The sequence below is a fragment of the Pygocentrus nattereri genome, chromosome 5 (genome assembly GCF_015220715.1).
Source record: "Pygocentrus nattereri isolate fPygNat1 chromosome 5, fPygNat1.pri, whole genome shotgun sequence".
Classification (NCBI taxonomy): Eukaryota; Metazoa; Chordata; class Actinopteri; order Characiformes; family Serrasalmidae; genus Pygocentrus; species Pygocentrus nattereri.
This window is the reverse complement of record NC_051215.1, coordinates 24,586,202-24,604,899: the sequence shown is the minus strand read 5'-3', so window position 1 is coordinate 24,604,899 and position 18,698 is coordinate 24,586,202. Positions and strand designations below refer to the sequence as shown.

Below are 18,698 nucleotides of genomic sequence, written 5' to 3'. Positions count from 1 at the left end.
TTTTTTCACTGAAAGTCGAGACGTTTTCCACAAATCTGGGCTATAAACTATAAACAGACGGCGTCTCTTCAGTGATCTGCTCTGTAAAAATGACTTTTATAAAATAACACACAGAGCGTCTGAAATTTTTGGCTTTCAGCAGTAAATTGTAAATATTTAGCAATATGTGAGATCACAAAACACATTTTCTGTTGATTTGATGGGAGTTTTTACAAAAGAAAAAAAAATTGGCATGTATTTCATGCAGTTACTGAATAATTTGCCTTACGATTTGGTCATTTGAATTCAGATGGATAAACCAAAATACACCCTGGAGAATGCGAGGATAAAATGTCTGCTGAACTCTACAGAAATAAGTTTATTTCCCTGTAACGCTAATCCAGGTAGTCTATGAAACATATTAGATATCTGCATCAGGCTGCAATTCCCATATCAGTGAATCCCCAAATATCATGATTCATGTTGTAGATCGTTATATTTATCCCACTTTGCCTTACTGTTACATGGTTCTTTTCACTTTACATAATCTTACATTTTTCTTTGTGGCTAGTAGGTTTACTGCCAGGCTGTTTTGGTATGATTTTGACAAACTTCTCACATTTTTTCCAGGTTGTCGGTGGTCTCGACATACACAAAAAAATGGTAGTGGACGTGTGAGCGTCCAGCCAGTCCCCTGCCCCCCTACAACATGCGCTTTCCTTTCCATCTCTGATGATCTGCTCAAGATATCCAGCAAATGCTCTCTATATTTCAATGGAAGTATTTACTCTGTGAAGCTACATTTTTGCTAACACGAGCCTGGTGAAGCCAACGTGTAAGTGTTATTGAACTCTAGTCCTCTCAATAACCTGGTGTAGCACTTTACTGACTGAAGAACGACTAAGAGCATCTTTGTCCAGAGACGGGAAGACGAGTTGGCTTGTTCAGTTTTGTTTTGTAATGGTTATTTTTTGGAATATTTATTGTCTTTGTTTTTTTTTTTTCTTTTCTAAACAAGTATATAGACTGCTTTCAAAGGAGGAAAATATTCAAAATCTCAGTACAGTACAGACGTAGGTTATAATGTGCCAAGCAGAACCTGGAAACCAGACATAAATACTGCCTATTATTATTATTATTATTATTATTATTATTCTTTGGGGAATCTGGTTTGACTTGCATTCTGTTTTGATGCAGTTTTTATTTACAAGTGAACAGGTTTTTTTTTTTCCTTTCCATTTTTGTGAAATGAGATGTTTCACTTGCATTTAATCAAGTTCCACAATAGCATTTTTTATTGTGATAGAATATTTATTTATAAATGTTTATATTATTGCAGAGTAACTCTCTTCTGTTTAACTCAGTGAGACAGTCCAGTAGAAACAGATGCCAAGAAAACAGCTGTATTTATGGTTTACATATGGTTAAACATCTTATTTAAGGCAACATCTTTTGAAAAGTTACTATTTCGTTAGGAGCATTTCATTGATTAAATATTGATAGTTTATCTGCAGGCAGCACTTGTTCATTTAAATAATGTCTGAGATTTTATCATCGTTAACAGTACATTTCATTTTTTACTTGTGATGCCCCCATCTGGAAGAACTGTGCACTGTAATTTAAATACAACACACCCAAACTGTCAACTACGTAACCTCTTTCATAGCGTTAAGATTTTGGCATGTCAAGACTAAATAGTTTGGCTGAAAATAAGGTTTTGCCTCTTTACCCGTTTCTGTGCATCTTCATCTTTCTTTAATCGCAACTCTGCATCCTGAAACCCCCTGAGCTTCTCCAGTGCTTGCATGCACATTTTCCTTTCTGCATGTTTTCCGATTTACAGCACTCCTACTGTTTACACGTAGGTTACGATGTTAAATATCACTGATCTGAGAGTTATGAATGTTGCCCAAGTTTAGTTAAATGAAAATTGATGATACTCTTGAATAAAAACAAAATTAGTTCTTTGCAAAAGTGGCAGTGAACTGACTTGAGTCATATTCCTTCAAGCAGAATACCTTGTGGAGTTTTTTTTTTTTTCAGATTAAAAGTCTCATCTTTAATATGAGAGTTAATTTCACTCCACTTTAGCGAAATGGGTATTTCACTCATGAGTCAACATCTGAAAATCCCCCTCTTTCAGGTGAGAGATGTCCACAGTGCATGCTGCATTATATTGTCTACTGCGGGATACTGTATGAAAATTAAATAAATCTTTAAAATACCATCTTTCTTACTGAATTCACGACTTGCCTCATTTCCAGTGGGATGTGGTTTATTTTTATTTTTTTGAGTTATACTCAACGAGTGAATGTTCATAGCAATTAGTGAAGTGATCCATAAGAATCAAAGACGAGTCTTCTGATGACTGGATGAGTCCAGTCAGTTGATTTCAGGCCGGTATTCCTGCGAGTCTATAAATCGACACGTTTCCGTATCAGTCCATGAGCTGTTCAGCATGTTATGGTTCCAACCAGTCTTAGAATCTCTCAGCTGCACGACTGGCAACCGCCCGAATGTTGCCATACACCTTTGATGGCGGGCTCCCTGTTGGGGCAAAAGGAAACATCAGTCCAGTTCCTGCTGTTTGTTTCAGCACCATGACATACAAACAAGGGCTGTTTTTCCACTGCACGAACACTGAAACCTTTGGTAACAAAACTGGAACTGTTGGCCATCAGCCCAGGACAAAAGGTTCTAGTTTCATGGGTTTTGGTAGCTGCTCAAGGTTGGCAGCAACAGGATGTGATGGTGCTCAAAGAAGTTCTATTTCTGCTTTTGCTAATGACACAAACAGCAAACTCTTTACTTTTCCAGGTGAAGACAGTCACCAAACACTGTTACGTCTCACTCTTATTACAGAAGCTAATCTCTGTATTGAGGAGTTACAGCTTATTTTACATCTTCTCAAGTTGGGAACCCTAAACTACTCAACTGGGACTCAATCAACTGCTATATCTTTCACCAAGCAACAAGAGATATACACACAGCTGAATAAATAATAACATTATATAATGTGAAGTATGTTAGTTAGCTGACGACTACTGCTGTTATTATAGTGCAATGAACTCAGAAGTTGGCCTCATTCACCGACTGTTCTTAAGAAGTTACTTTTAACAGCCACAGTTTTCTGCATAACCTTATTTGGGGTTTGTTCTTGGGTAAGAACAGTGAACAGTACTGCGCTATAAGAACACGTCATGAATCTCGAGTTTTTCTTGGGATCTTTCTCAAGAACACATTTAAGAAAAAAAACAGGAAGACATTGGTGAATGAAGCCCTTGTGAGTGCGCCTCCTGCTGTTAACAGGGCATCACTGCTCCCCTAGTTTTAGTTTCCATTTCATATCAGTTAATATGTTAAGCTATAATTAGCAAGGAAAGCCTCTAATTGGCCAGATTACAGTGGCATAAAATGACCAAAAGACAAAACTGTTCATCATTGTTGTGATGGTTCTAGCCATCAGTCAAGTAGTTGGAAGATGAACTAGAACCGTAAGTTCTGTTCGATGCATGTTTGCAACAAATGTTTTTGAACGTGCAACAGAAAAACACCCAAAATATCAATCTTTTGATTCCACTTACCCAAGATAAGGTTGCATATCGCTGTCCGTGCCATTTTTATATTTTGAAAAGATCCCAATATATGAATTTTCCTGCAAAATATGAAAGGAATAAACACGAATCTTAGCCCATGCTATGCAAACTTTTTTTTCTTGCATCTTGCATCCCCCTTGAGGTCCATTTACAATGTTAGTGGGGTTTCTTCAGCAAAAACAGTAATAATTAATTTTAACACAACCATTTCCACCCTCTTATCTCTTAGAATTAGTAGAAAAAGATAAATAATCTTAAAATATCTCAGACTGTTTTTTTGTTCCTGTGCCTTTAAAATGTGGAAATAAGCTCTGTTCTAACTTGTTGCCCTCATTCAGAAAGCAGTCCAGGCTTAAACAATCCTTATAAATTGTAAGCTGGAGCTAAACTGCTATAGGAACTGTTGAATTAGTGGGTTTATGTAAATGCGTTGAATTTTGTAACATCACAAGAAATACATTTTTTTTTCTCCATATATGGACTGGAAAGTGAGCAGCATGTGTCGAAATTTTAGTCTTTTTTTTTTTTTCAGAAAAATCAGGAATATTCAGTTTTCCACAATATGTTCCCAGTTAACCTGCTAATGTTTACCACTGGCAATTTATATTTGTCACCTTAAAATCAAGAGTGAATAAGTGAGTTTATAACGTTAAAATCAAGAGTGAATAAGTGAGTTTATAACGTTAAAATCAAGAGTGAATAAGTGAGTTTATAATGTTAAAATCAAGAGTGAATAAGTGAAAGTTTATAACGTTAAAATCAAGAGTGAATAAGTGAGTTTATAACGTTAAAATCAAGAGTGAATAAGTGAAAGTTTGTAACGTTAAAATCAAGAGTGAATAAGTGAAAGTTTGTAACGTTTACACTCACGTGTCTGCAAGGACAATCCTGGTTTTGGTGACATTTTCAATGGTGAATTTTGTTTTTCCTCCTTTGCCTGCTATTCTGCCAACAGCTCTAGACAAGTGATCTCCTTTGAGAGGTTTAACTGCACCAAAATAAATGCAGACATTATAATGAGACATTTACAAATAAAGAATATGTTTTCTCTGAAACAACACTGGGTATAAATTTACCATCTGTGATATCAAATGTTTCCAAGAAGAGTTCATCCAGTCTGATGAGCGCAAGAGCGTCCTGTAGGATATTCATAAGATTAGTGCTTATATGACAAGAACAGCTGCTTCCAACAGAGTAACGAACATAATTAAGAACTGTTTTAAATGCAGGGTGATTCAAAAAGATTCATCCGATTTCAAAATGATTTATTTCACTTGTAAGTCATTACAGAGCAATGCAGTAAACTGTAAATGAGCATAAAGTTTATTAAGAGCTCAGTCTGAATCCCCTCCAGCTGTACAGACGACATTACATTTACATTTATGGCATTTGGCTGACGCTCTTATCCAGAGCGACTTACAATTTGATCATTTTACACAGGTAGGCCAAGGTGGTGTTAGGAGTCTTGCCCAAGGATCCTTATTGGTATAGTGTAGGGTGTTTGCCCTGGTCGGGGATTGAACCCCAGTCTACAGCATAGAAGGCAAAGGTGTTAACCGCTACACTATCCGACATCAACACCATAGTAAAATTCACCCCATACTGGATTGTGCATGTCGGTGTCGCTGCACTCACGGCTCTTTCAGTGTGATTTCGGAGGTCATCCAGTGCTGTGGAACCAACGACGAACGCTCCAAGCTGTTGGAGCTTCGCTGCCCATGAAAATCACATTGCAGTTATGATGGATTCACTCTAATTGAAGTGGAGAACGCAGAATGCTTTCTGCTCATATGTCTCATCTCTCAGACTGAAGGCAACCGACTTAGTGACAGTCAGAAACTCTATGACTCCCAATTAGTATGTGATTGGTTCCTATAGGCGCCTCACGGTTGTAAAAATGTGGCACTTTGCAACCAGATTAATCTTTTCGAATCACCCTGTTTAACCTGGAAAATACTGTTTAAATACCCACCTCGACTTGAAATCCTAGAACAAATGCCTTTACGAAATCTGCTGCTTTCGTCAGAGCACCAATATCTTGTGTTTCCTTGCATGTCTGTAAAAATAAAGGAACAGTAAAGGAGGGAGCAACAACATGCACTGAAAACGAATCACCACTTCATCACGTTAATTACGGAGATTCTTTTTTTCTTACTTTAATCTCAACGTTTCTTGTTTTGAGATTAAATCTGACTTGAAGTTGTAGGTTCTCAACAATGGGTGTGAATATTTTGAGCCAGTTCTCCTTCAGAGGCGTGTAGCGATGGGGAGGAACAGGTATTTTCCTCATTTCAACAGCACCTCCCTGAAAAACAAACCAAAACAGTTACACATCGAGAACTTACCGATATGGCTAAAAACACATCTTAACAGACGGACAACACTGCGGTCGGCAACACGACGAAATAGCTGAAGGCTGAAGGCGAGAAGAAAATTGCTTTTTTTTTTTTTGGCAGCAAAAAAAGTTTCAAAACAACTTATTCTGACTTAATTTCCCAAAAGATTCATATGGCAAAATAACAAAATAATGAATTCCCTTCTCAAAATATTGACTTAATATGTCAAAAAAAGACTCCTAATATTGAAGTAACATAATCCTGAAATAATTACTTACTTTCTTCTAATTTAATACTCAATCATTAAACCTTTTAAGATTTATTACCTTGATCTAGTATCTCAAAATATTAATAAAATACGCCACAGTTGAGAAAAATTATTTTGATCATGGGATACATTAAGCTGCATTTTTACATCATCAAATTGTCAAAAACTTGAACGGCAAAACTTAGAATCCAAAACAACTACGGACATTTTTTTTTTGCTTTCCACATAAAGATTTCCCTTCTTAACATAAAATACGTTTAAGTGAACATTTAGGGCCAAAACTTTTTTTCAACATTTCTGCATAATTCAATGGCTGAGATGTGTTTACAAAACAGTCACTCAGAGTAGTTTGATGTGAAATGCTCTGTTCCAGTCCAGTCAGCGTTTATTTATATGGGGCTTTTCACAGCAGCTGTTGTCCAGGCCCCCCTGAGCAAGGCAAGGGCAAAAAAAACTCCCTCAGAGGAAGAAAAACTCAAAGGAGTTTTCAAAGGACCCAAGACTCAAAAAGAGAACCCATCCTCCTCTGGTCCACACCAGACAGCAAAACAGAAACACAAGAGCAACATAAACAGAGGAAAAGACTTTAAAGTACAACACTGGAAAGGGAAAAAGAAACCAGCCAGTCACTGGACAGAAGCACTTGGATAACCCAATGACAGCCGACTACTACTGTCAGAGGCCTATTAGAGTCACAGTGACCAACAGATTGATGAAAATCAGCCTCTGTTATCAGTGGGTTAAACTGTCAGGAGTCTGTCATGATAAAGAACCTTAGTCAGAGTTGTTTACCAAAATGCACCACAGAGCGCCACAGGAAGTCACTCTTACCTGTGGCCATCGAACTCTATAACTCCACCCTCAGTGTGTGATACTGTGGTTCATCTGCGCAAATCGCAATACCAAACTGTACTGTTCATGTGTGTAATAATAATAATAATAATAATAATAATAATAATGTGTGCAATAACTCAGAGGTGCAATAACTTGAACTGCTTTATACAGCATGTTTTATTATCACACTCACTGCTGCTTTACTGTATTCATAAGAATTTAAATCTCATGCTCATATTGCAAATTTCTTTTTTGTTTTTTTAAATCATTAAAATTTTGAATTCTTTTACATAAATGGCTGCAACTGTAATAACCGCAATTTCCCTCTGGGCTCAATAAAGTATTCTGAATGTGATACAGCGGCGTTGAAGAGCTGCGACTTCTGGTTCCTATCACCACCACTGTGAGCAACCCTGAAGAGGTGAGTTCACCTGAAGCGAATAATTTCACATCAAACCGCTCTAGATGACTTTGTTTACACCGCAAAGACTGAATTAGGCGGAAAATGTGAAAAAATCGACGGAGTTCATCTTTAACTTGTGTAACTGATCAGCCACACTCGCGCATCAGACGGACTCGTGCTCAGTGTGGGCCTCAGCTGCGTTCCGCGCATGCGCGGAGAGACACGTGGAGGGCTTTAAAGTTAGCCGTGGCTTTATGAAGCTGAATTTACACCGCAGAGGATTAAACGTGTGACGTTTAAACGTGTTTAACACGCCACTGTCCGTTACCGTGAGTCTGTCCCCCGATATGGGGGGGAAGTGCGGTCTCTTCGGCGCCGCCGCGTCTCCAGTCTCCATCTCCGCTTCAGCCGCGACGCGTTTGCGCTTCTGACTTTTCTTCGATTTTACTTTCTCGAAACCCTCCGATTCGCCATCACAGTCCATGACAGCGGTCAGCTCAGGTGTGGTGTTATCGGCAGCGGCCATTGTGAACGCGTGGGACGATTAATGACTCAGAATTAATGAAAACGCGCAAAATAATCCAGCAGGACTGTTTATCTCCGACACACGGCGGCGGCCATTCTACTGAAAGGACCTCAGTCTTGTCCGAGCAGAGCCAGAGTGCCAGTAAACGACCGTGCCGAAGCAAAAAATAAACTACATCCTCCTGAGTAATATGAGTAATATTGTAATTAATCGGTTAATGTGTTATGGCCAAAATCTCCTCGGCTAAAGTTTCATAAACAGTAGCGCATATCGTGGGCGAGCGATCAGGCAGGAATGTGAACAGCTATGTAGTAATGGGGAGTCGAATCCAGAAGAATCGGTTCTTCGATTCCAACACGCCTGGGAGATGGAGTCGATTCTCGGCCAACGACTCCAAGAGTCGAAATGCTTGAAGTCTCCTCCTCGCAATAAACATAGACTACAAACAGAACAAGGAACAAAAAGGAGGAAAAGAGGGTGAAGCTGAGACTCGCTCCTTATTTACCAATTTATTCAAATTACCATTCCACCTTAAATGGCACTGCAGGTACATCCATTAAAGTAGCTGCTGCATCGTTTAAGGTGGACCTAAGAAGTCGAATAAGAAGCTGGCGAATACGAAACCCGCCTCAGCCTCATGAGGAACAGAACACCCAACTTCTGGCGACCTGTCCAGGGTGTATCCTGCCTTCCGACCGATGACCGCTGGGATGGGCTCCAGCACCCCCCGCGACCCTGAGGGAGAAGCGGCTTAGAAAATGGATGGAATTGAAAATGGATCAGTTTCAAAGAATTCTGACCACAGTCGCTAATGTTATCGGGTCGTCAAAACCCTTTTATAACCAGTTTTGGAGCTGTCTTGGCTAAAACTGAGACGAGGAGTCATTTCCAGCGGCAGGAGTCGCGAGTCGGAGTCGACTCCAGGAAACTCGGCACCGCTTGTCCGGCCAGGGATAAAATATGGATAAACAGCCGTATCAACGCAAACATAGAAAATAACCCCACTTGACTCGTATGAGTAATATTGTAATGGCTTTATAAATGTGTTCAGGCCAGTGTTTCTTCGACTGAAGTCTCATTAACAGTACTGTTGGCGCATATCGCGGGCGAGAGATCAGGCAGCGGTGTGAACGACTCTCCCTGCGCCGACGGACCCCACTCAGACAGGCAGAGTGGAGCTGTGGTGTGAAGTGTGAGGTTTAGACCAGATTCCGGAGTTTTAGTCTGATTTTGTCAGATATCCCGTTTTGTGACCAGCATGTCGGCGCTTCTGGAGAAGCCTCAGATTATCGCTCACGTCCAGAAGAGTCTGAACTACACGGTGTTCGACTGCAGGTGGATCCCCTGCAGCGCCAAGTTTGTGTGTTTGGGTAACTTCGCGAGAGGAACCGGAGTCCTGCAGATCTACGAGATTCAGCACGGAGACGCCCAGCTGGTGAAAGAGGTGAGCTTCGTCCGCTTATAAATGTTTCTAATGGTTTTCTTTACTGTTTACTGACAACCGCCTGATTTCTAGAAACCTCTCCGCGCCTCGTTGTCATGGCAACAAGACAGAGGCAGCGTCATGCAGACTTACCGCCTCGAAGGAATTAAGTGAAATTACTGAACAGATTCAAACTTAAATCACCTTATATACGAGTTAAACGCCAGTCAGGCATAACTTTCTGACCACCTCCTTGTCTCTGCACTCATTGTCCATCTTATCAGCTCCACTTACTCTATAGCTGCACTTTGTAGTTCTACAGTTACAGACTGTAGTCCATCTGTTTCTCTGATACTTTGTTAGCCCCCTTTTATCCTGTTCTTCAGTGGTCAGGACCCCCATGGACCCTCACAGAGTAGGTACTATTTGGGTGGTGGATCATTCTCAGCCCTGCAGTAACACTGACGTGGTGGTGGTATGTTGGTGTGTGTTGTGCTGGTCTGAGTGGATCAGACACAGCAGTGCTGCTGGAGTTTTTAAATACCTCAGTGTCATTGCTGGACTGAGAATAGTCCACCAACCAAAAATATCCCGCCAACAGCGTCCTGTGGGCAGTAGACTGTGACCACTGGTGAAGGACTAGAGGATGATTAACACAAACTGTGCAGCAGCAGATGAGCTTTCGTCTCTGACTTTACATCTACAAGGTGGACCGACAAGGTAGGAGTGTCTAATAGAGTGGACAGTGAGTGGACACAGTGTTTAAAAACTCCAGCAGCACTACGGTGTCTGATCCACTCGTACCAGCACAACACACGCTAAGACGCCACTGCAGAGCTGAGAATGATCCACCAGATCAGTGGTAGAACTACAAAGTGCACCTATATAGTAAGTGGAGCTGATAAAATGGACAGTGAGCGTAGAAACAAGGAGTTTGTATGGTTAACTTACACAGCCCCTTCATTTTACACAGTGTCCATTGAGCTGGCAGCACTCTAGACTCTTTAAAAACACGGTTCTTCAAGGGTTTTTTTTCGTGAAGGCCATCTGTGTAGAGCAATGAGCCTCATTCACCAACCATTCTTAAAATGAAATTTCTTCTTAAAACCCGCTTAAGCAGTTTTCAGGACGATTCTGACTTTGACTTTTGACTTTTTCTTGGGATCTTAATCAAGAACACATTTAAGAAAAAGGCCCATTACATTCTATATAGAACCATTTTGTGCTCAAATGGTTCTTTGCATGGTGAAATGGTTCTTCAGACTGAAGAAGAATGTGTAGTACATGGTTTAACAGAGTACCAGAAAGCATTCTTCTGTTGTGTACAAGCTTGATATCGTAACCATAGCAGAACCCTTTCTTGATTTTCAAAAAGGCTGTTTATAGAACCATCAACACATTCTCCACTCATACGAACAACCATTTCACCATGCAAAGAACCCTTCAGCATAAAATGGATCTACATAGAACCAACTGTTCTAAATAGAACCATAGCCGTTACTAAGTTCTGCTTCGTTTTTAATTAGTTAGGTTAACTTGAATCTGAATTAGTGTAATATTTTTGGCATCAAATAAAACAACTGTTTCTTCCTCTCGCTCTTAGGGAGATTTCCCTAGCCTCTGTTGCCATTAGCGACACTCACGGTGTCTCAGACCCGGATTTTTCTGTAAAGCAGCTTTGTGACAACACTTGTTGTAAAAAGCGCTACGTAAATAAACTTCGATTTTATTTGAATGCTGGGAAGCTTTTTGGACACAACTCTTCAGTCTGTAAAACCGATCCAAATGAGCTGGTTTTAACTAGATTTACGTCAGTAACTATGGATTATAAACGAAAGTGTGTGTTACTAGATTTGTATTAGTAATTTCAACAAATATTAGTGAAGTAAATCTCCTTAAAACTTTGTTTGGACTTTAAAATGTTCTGAAATATTTGTGGGAGGATATTGAGTTAAAGTTTTTTGCTTAAACTTCCATCTTGTAATCCTATGTGTAAACTAATTAAGCGAGATGTAGTAGTTTTTAAGTAGGCTGAAACTGGCTGGATGTCTTAAGTACACTGAAACTAGGTTTATGTCTTGTGTTATGCTTATGTATAACAGACCCATTTAAAGGATTCCCATGAGTATTTTCAGACTTCTTTAGGATAGTTTGGGTATTTGAATTGGCTTGAAACTACTTTATAGAATATTAGGTTGTTTTTCCTACATAGGCATCGGATTTGCTCCTTATGTTGCTCCTAGAAGCGAAGTTCAAGCATTTAAGCACAAAACTTCAGAATGTCTCTATTATTACTATTAAGTGTCACCAAGTTGTTTCTGACTCCTGGTGACCTTATGGGTTGTTTTTCTCCAGACACTTGTCTTCTGCTTGGGTCCTCAGGCTTCTTAATGTCTTGTTCATCCATCCATCCATCCATCCTGTTACTGACTTTCCTCTTTCTCCTTTACTCTTTCAAGCATAGTTATCTTTTTTACTGAACTGTGTCCCCTCACAAAATGTCCGAATTAAGAGATTCAGTTTGGTTATCTGGGTTTATAGCAAGAGGAAATGAGAGGCTTTGGTCGAGGATCCATTTGTTTTCTTGGCTGTCCAGGGTGCTCTCGAAAGTCTTCACCAACAGGCATCAGTATTTATCATCCTGCGTTTTATAGAATGGCTTTTAGATCATAAAAACATGCACTGATTCTGAGGCATCCAGTCAAACCAGGTGTGCTCAAATCTGTGTGCTAGCGGAGCTGCATAAATCGATGCTGTGTTTATGTCCTGCTTTCTGTCTTTCAGATAGAGAAACCCAAGCCAATAAAATGTGGAACGTTTGGAGCTACATCTCTCCAGCAGAGGCATTTGGCCACAGGCGACTTTGGTGGCAATCTTCACGTGTGGTACGATAAAATGAATTACATTTGTCTCCTCTCTTACCCTCTGTTCACACTAGGAGACGGCAGAGCGACAAGCGTCCAGTCATTTCCTGTGGGAGTGTGCGATTTGTAGCCTCCTCTTCTGACCAGCTGTAGGCACGGGGTCTGAGGTCTATTGAGGTCTAGCCTCTGAGGCTATTTATACGGCGCTTTTTTTCCCTCCAAATATACACACACCGGCCGCTTGATTAGGTACATCTTGCTAGTAAAAGGTTTGACCCTCGTTTGCCTTTAGAACTGGAGTCCAAGAGAGCACAACTGGCCTCGCTCTCTCTGGGTGAGTAGGATGGCCCACCTTCTCCTCCCATCACTCAACATGATACTAGTCAGTGCAGGTATCTGTTAGCTGACGTAACAGATCTGGCATTTGGCGCTTTCCTCCGAGCGCGTTCGGCTGTCCTGTGACGTTGTGTGAGTGGCAGTTCGAAAAGAAGCGGTGGCTGGTTTCACAGGTCTCAGAGGAAGCCTGTGTTGCCTTCACCCTCCTAGCATTGATAGTATCATGTGACCGGGGGAGTCCTAAGTAACAGGTGGAATTGGAAATGACTAAATTGGGGAGAAAATTGGGTAAAAAAAAAAAAAAAGAGATTTTTTATCTACATGGTACCGGCTCGACTCGACACGGCTCAACTCCATTTTAGTACCAGCTACTTAATTTTCCTCTTCAGATGCAGTGCCCCTCAATGTAGCCAGTCGTCATAGTGATGCCAGATGAAAGTGAGGTGAAATTCTGTTCAGAAGAGGCTGATATCAGCGAGAAAGCCTGCTGACAAAAAGGAGAATTTGGGGAAAAACTACATCAGCAGTCAGACGACAAGACGATTCTGGTTGCTCAAAAAAAGTGACCCCAAAGGCTACGCTAACCTGTTCACTAACATTAGCATATGTGTTTACTGATTGGTTGGAGAAAATTGTTAATCACTTGGAACCTCAACGGAGGTGGTATTAATAAAAAGGTGCCACCAGGTGCCAGATTTGCCTAGTGGGGAAAAAAAGGTGAGTACAGTTTAGTAATGTCGGTACGATACAGTGGAAAATCAGCTGTACAGTTTTCTTTGTCGGAACCTGGACGTTGTGCATGTCCACACGTGTGGCCTCGAACACCCACAAGAGCTAGTGTGAACGCAGTGATACTACTTTCACCATCCTGGTTTTCGGTAACACGCAGACTTCAATGTGAATTGCTTCTTCAGGAATCTGGAAGCGCCAGAGGTGCCGGTGTACTCGGTGAAAGCCCATAAAGAAATAGTAAACTGCATTGATGGAGTTGGAGGGTTGGGTATCGGAGGTGGCGCTCCAGAAATTGTTACCGGAAGCCGAGACGGTAAGTGTGCAGTTACTGTTGAGGGATATTTGTGGTAGCAGTTTGTGGCCAAATGTTTCTATTGTTTGGGCTTGTTGTTATAGGGACAGTGAAGGTGTGGGACCCAAGGCAAAAAGACACGCCTGTGGCAAACATGGAGCCAGCTGAAGGGGAATCCAAGAGAGACTGTTGGACAGTTGCCTTTGGCATGTATTTACAGTGAATCTAATAAATGCATGAAAAGTGCAAAAATGCCAAAAACATTTAACTCAGTTTAATTATCGCCAATTTTTAAATTTATTTTTGTTAAAAGGCCACGCTTTCAATGATCAGGACCGCTGTGTGTGTGCTGGTTATGACAACGGTGATGTCAAGCTGTTTGACCTCCGAAATATGTCTGTGCGATGGGAGAACAACATTAAAAATGGCGTAAGTGGCAGCAGGTTTCTGGGCCTTGATTGGCTTTCAGAGATTTCTTTTCACTTTCCCTCATATGTGTGAGTGGATGCATTATTTAGCACACCTGGCTATGAGAGATATACAGGCTTTGCTCATAAAACAGTTCTGATGTGTTCTAGAGCTTTTTAATGTAAGAATATTTTAAGTGTGTTGATGATAAACAGTGAGTGTCTGTGAATTCTGCTATCCTGACGGTCTGAATTAAACTCATTTTTTTATGCCTCTGTTAGGTGTGCAGTGTTGAATTCGACAGGAAGGATATCAGTATGAACAAACTCGTGGCGACATCTTTAGAGGGCAATTTCCATGTCTTTGACATGAGAACTCAGCACCCGACCAAAGGCTTTGCATCTGTTTCAGAAAAGGTATGTGTTTTTTTTTTTTTTTTTTTTTTTGGTTTTTTTTTTCCCCCCATAATTACCACAAAGCGCTAAAATATTTCATATAGACATACAGAAGATGGGTGTATGTTTACAAATTGTATATTTGGTTTGTAGACGTGGAAGAAATATGTGGATTTTAATATTATTACGTTAAGTATTACATGATTTTATTTATTTATTCATTTTCTTTTTAATCTGTGAAATTCCCATTTAACTTGTATAACGAATATGACTAAAAACTCTTATATATCAGACTGTTTTAAGTGGCTGACATAAGTGTCTGATGTAGTTTGTAAACATTATTAAAGTTTCGCATTGTACAATTCACCCCCCGACTCCATACAGTCCATATAATGAAACTGAGCTGTGCCCATTTTGAATTTGTTGTTTTGATGATGTCACAGAAACAAACACATTTGCGCTTATCCACCTATTCAGCCTGGGATGCTTTTAGAATAAGGCATGATTAGAGGTTGGCGAAATACCAGTTCATCTAATATACCGGCTGAAATTCTTTTTAAGGTATTAGTCCTGTCTTTATTGTTATACAAATAAATGCAGATAATGCAACGTATAAGCAGTGCAAAACATGCTGATTCCCTCACCTCCTGTGTGGTGAGCTGCAGTTGGAGGTAAGTCAGTCCAGTTTATTGTCAGAGGACCAGACATCAGACTGTAATGAGTTAGTGAGTTAACAGGGGAAAAGAGGGTGGGAGGAAAAGCCAGTCTCTTGTACACTGCCTATGGTGCTCCTCACTCAGCCAGCTGCTTGAGGCAACAGCTCAGCTAAAATTGGCTATAATATTTACTAAATTCCAGCAGCGTCTCGTGCATTAAAGCTGAAGAGATACACATAAGAAGACGAACTACTTTCGGATGTAAACCAACATTCAGGGCCGGTTTGACGAGGCTGAAATTGGCTTTCTTTGAAAGCTTCTCATGCCTGAATGTAACTGCTGTACCATCTAAGGTGGAACAAGAAAATTCAAACAAGAAGCTGGTAAATAAGGAGCTGATTTCAGCTTTGTACAATTTTTTCTGCACTCAGAGAAGCTCCTGTGGGCTTTACGTACACTTGCCTTTATTTCGTTAGGGTTACAAAGCAATACTGACATCTATTTGTATGTTGTTCATTTCTGTTTCATCCCATAAGAATTTTTCAGATTTACTTCAGTTGTTAAATATGTTTTTTATTAAAAGTGAAGGGACATACAGGATAAAGTGCCATTGTTAATCTGCAAAAAAAGGTTTCCTTAACTATCCAACAATAATGCATAAATACACTATACCATGATGTATATCGAAACTATCCTTAATCTTAATTATACCATGATATTAATTTTTCCCCATACTGCCCACTACTAGGCACAATACGAGCAGATATTATTTACATATGTCAATTTTAAAGGCCCAGTAACAAAAATAGCCTGTATACTGTTTACTGAGGCGTTGAAAAATTATGTAACTGACGGTTCTTAGTACAAAAACTTCGTAAGTGGACCTCAGGGGAACAATAAAATTCAAGGATAGGATACAGGCCTTTTCAAGGAGAGAAAGAAGAAAATGAAATACTGATTGTTTAGATACACTTTATTTTACAGAAGCCTGAAATAAAGCTTCAGAAAACTCAGCCCACCATGTCTTATGAACCCTTTACCTATACACGTTTACTCTTTATGTTCTTTTTTTGCTTTTAGGCCCATAAATCTACAGTATGGCAAGTGAGGCATTTGCCTCAAAACCGAGACGTCTTCATGACAGCAGGCGGAGCGGGCAGCTTGTATTTATGGAAATAGTAAGTCGATCAGTGCTGAAAGTTTTAGAAAGTTGAGTGTTTTAGCATTTTTGGTCTATCCAGGCTCCGCCCACAAATGGTTTCTTTCATTGCAACTACTGCAGCGTTGGAAAAGCTTTAGAGAACGTTGCCAAAAATCCTATTAAACATGTAGCACAACTCAGTTTTAACATGAGGCACAATGCAGGCATGTTAAACTGGGGACCTTCTGGGCCAAAGTGCTGTGGAGATCAGCGTTTACCCTCATCTAACTCTGAATTCAGTTCATGAAGGCCTTGCCAATTAGCTGAATTGGGTGTGTTTAATGAGGCAGTGTGCTGAAGTCTGCAATATTTTGACCTGCAAGGACTCGAGCCTGACATGTGACATAAATTATTCTCATCAGTCTGTTAATATGTTTATTAAGAGTTGATAAATAACACTTTCATTTAAAATGCCAGGCTGATAAGCTGGACTGTGTTGTTGTATGCAGGTGGAAAAAGCGACCATGCTGACATTGGCTTTATTACATGAACTTAAAAATGGTAATAAATACATGCTGACAGCTTGACATGTCATGCATATAAATAAGTAGAAATAAATACTTTCTATTATTTATCATATCGTTCAGGTTAGCCCACTAGTTAGCCCATTTATAGTGGGGCCCTGAAAGAGATGCAACAAAATACAGTACAGTAATATAGTAATTAATTTGGTAATCTGTGATTTGGTTGCTGTAGATCATCACAGCCGTCATGTTATAGCGATAACACACGACCTGGAGGGTTCTATTGCTTTAATACAACAGTTAAATAAATACAGTAAGAAATTAATAAACTGGGCCGTGAACGCGGCGTTTAATATGTTTTAACGTTCAGTTCCTTCCTCCAAATTTTAGTTCCTTAACAAGTAGCTTGTTGCTACATAAGAGTAACGAGCTCTGCCCACTCGCTGCTCAGCCGACAGTTTGTTCTCCAGCTCCACACAAACCAACTGACAGTTTGGGAAATTTAGTATCGTCTCATCTTCAGAGACCAAATCAGCTGTCGGTCAAACGTGATCTTAAGGGTCTTTTCTCTATTTGTGGCTAAGTAAGAGGTAAAAACGTTGAAATGGCTTGAGCGTCTCCTACTGCTGTTAAAGTCGTTGCTTAGCAACGACGTCTCAACAAAGTGATTTGTGGTAAACCTGTGATGTTATGGTGAAACAACAGCACAGTTAGAACGATCAGCTTGCATGGCCGGAACTGTTAGAAGTACATACATAGAAATACACAAACATTTCTATGAACATTAAGGATGTTTAAAACAACAAAAAATTAAATCTAGATCAAATAAAATGTAGCTAAGAGTTTATGCAAGGAGCAGCTACTCTAGCACTACTTTATATTGACGCTGTAACTGTCCTGACCTGCTGCAGTGAGTATCCAGCCAAGAGGAGTGAAAAAGATGGAGATGGGGTGGACGGAGGAGTGGCTGGGACACTTAACCTTCTGCAGAACGTCAACCTGTCCACGCAACCCATCGCCAGTCTGGACTGGAGTCCAGACAAGCAGGGCCTGTGTGTGTGTTCTTCCTTCGACCAGTCTGTGCGAGTCCTTATCGTCACCAAGCTGAACAGAGTCTGAGCAAAAAGCCTGTGAAACCTGTATGAAGTTACTCTGTTTTTTCCACTCAAAATGAATCCACTTAATATGCAAACAGACTCCAAGCCTCAGTTTAGAGACGTATTGTGTCTCTATTCTTTCAAACTGTTTTCTGCTATTGTTATAGAATTATTAAATGATGTTTTACACAGTAATGACGTTGCATGGTAAGTTTTTCTTCAGTCACACACAGAATTCTCAATTTTTACTTTTTCTATTTGTTTTGAATTTCTGATACTTTCCCCACACACATGCTGAGATATGGCATATGTGAAAGTTTGGGCACCCCTGGTCAAATTATGTTTTGTGAAAATAAGTGAACACATCCTGTACAGAGAACACACTTCTACACAATTACGGCTTATTTACTGATTATTTTGCATATTGGGGAAAAATACAAGTTTTTGCATATTGTTTTATAATGTGATGATAAAATCAGCAAATAGAAATAGTGAACTAACATTTGAAGGAAAATGCCATATTTAAGTTTTTCCTAGTAGAGATTTTCCCTTAACTCAGCAAATTAAAATATTGCACTCAAATATGCAGAAAAATACTCAGCCAAACTTAAGTGTGTTCTCTGTAGTTTTTTATGTAGCTTTTTTCACTAGAAAATCAACAAAACACGTCATTTGATCACTGGTGTTCAGACACTTGCCTGTGACTGTATGTTTCAATGTATTTAGACTAAACCCTGCCAATAAATTCCTCAGAATGAAAAAGTGAAAATGAGTCTGTAGGCAACCACTGAACTGTTCTTAAGAAGAAATTTCTTCTTAAACCCCACTTAGTTTTTATAAAGATACTGATTACAAGGAATAAAAACAGAATCTACACACAATCAAGAG

The 18,698-nt window shown here is 39.8% G+C and overlaps 3 protein-coding genes across 3 annotated transcripts in view; 2 read left to right on the top strand and 1 right to left on the bottom strand.

Annotated features, from left to right (window-relative positions):
• ppp3r1a (protein phosphatase 3, regulatory subunit B, alpha a) overlaps window positions 1-2,206 on the top strand; it is a 32,108-nt gene extending 29,902 nt beyond the window's left edge. Inside the window, exon 6 of the mRNA XM_017694111.2 lies at window positions 610-2,206. Coding sequence (XP_017549600.2) covers window positions 610-657 — 48 coding nt within the window. The 3' untranslated portion in view covers window positions 658-2,206. The remainder of the gene's footprint in view (window positions 1-609) is intronic.
• pno1 (partner of NOB1 homolog) lies at window positions 1,983-8,046 on the bottom strand. Its single transcript, XM_017694110.2, has 7 exons — window positions 7,745-8,046; window positions 5,731-5,880; window positions 5,548-5,631; window positions 4,652-4,712; window positions 4,446-4,563; window positions 3,564-3,634; window positions 1,983-2,526 (listed from the first exon to the last, which is right to left on the bottom strand). Exons 1-7 carry the CDS (start codon window positions 7,940-7,942, stop codon window positions 2,459-2,461), a joined length of 750 nt encoding a protein of 249 aa, XP_017549599.1. The 5' UTR covers window positions 7,943-8,046; the 3' UTR covers window positions 1,983-2,458.
• On the top strand, window positions 7,921-18,312 carry wdr92 (WD repeat domain 92). Its single transcript, XM_017694109.2, has 8 exons — window positions 7,921-9,386; window positions 12,150-12,250; window positions 13,480-13,610; window positions 13,694-13,795; window positions 13,903-14,018; window positions 14,279-14,413; window positions 16,129-16,226; window positions 17,625-18,312. The coding sequence occupies exons 1-8, from the start codon at window positions 9,201-9,203 to the stop codon at window positions 17,830-17,832; spliced, it is 1,077 nt and encodes a 358-aa protein (XP_017549598.1). The 5' UTR covers window positions 7,921-9,200; the 3' UTR covers window positions 17,833-18,312.
• The last annotated feature ends 386 nt before the right edge of the window (window positions 18,313-18,698 follow it).

What these genes read in the sequence shown, in the direction of transcription:
- pno1 (XM_017694110.2), bottom strand. Translation starts at nt 7,942, where the DNA reads ATGGCCGCTGCCGATAACACCACACCTGAGCTGACCGCTGTCATGGAC. An exon ending in AGGATTGTCCTTGCAGACAC is followed by an intron (nt 3,635 to 4,445) that starts GTGAGTGTAAAC and finishes CATATTTTGCAG; the next exon opens with GAAAATTCATATATTGGGAT. An exon ending in GATATGCAACCTTATCTTGG is followed by an intron (nt 2,527 to 3,563) that starts GTAAGTGGAATC and finishes TTGCCCCAACAG; the next exon opens with GGAGCCCGCCATCAAAGGTG.
- wdr92 (XM_017694109.2), top strand. Translation starts at nt 9,201, where the DNA reads ATGTCGGCGCTTCTGGAGAAGCCTCAGATTATCGCTCACGTCCAGAAG. An exon ending in GGTGGCAATCTTCACGTGTG is followed by an intron (nt 12,251 to 13,479) that starts GTACGATAAAAT and finishes TTGCTTCTTCAG; the next exon opens with GAATCTGGAAGCGCCAGAGG. An exon ending in TGTTACCGGAAGCCGAGACG is followed by an intron (nt 13,611 to 13,693) that starts GTAAGTGTGCAG and finishes TTGTTGTTATAG; the next exon opens with GGACAGTGAAGGTGTGGGAC.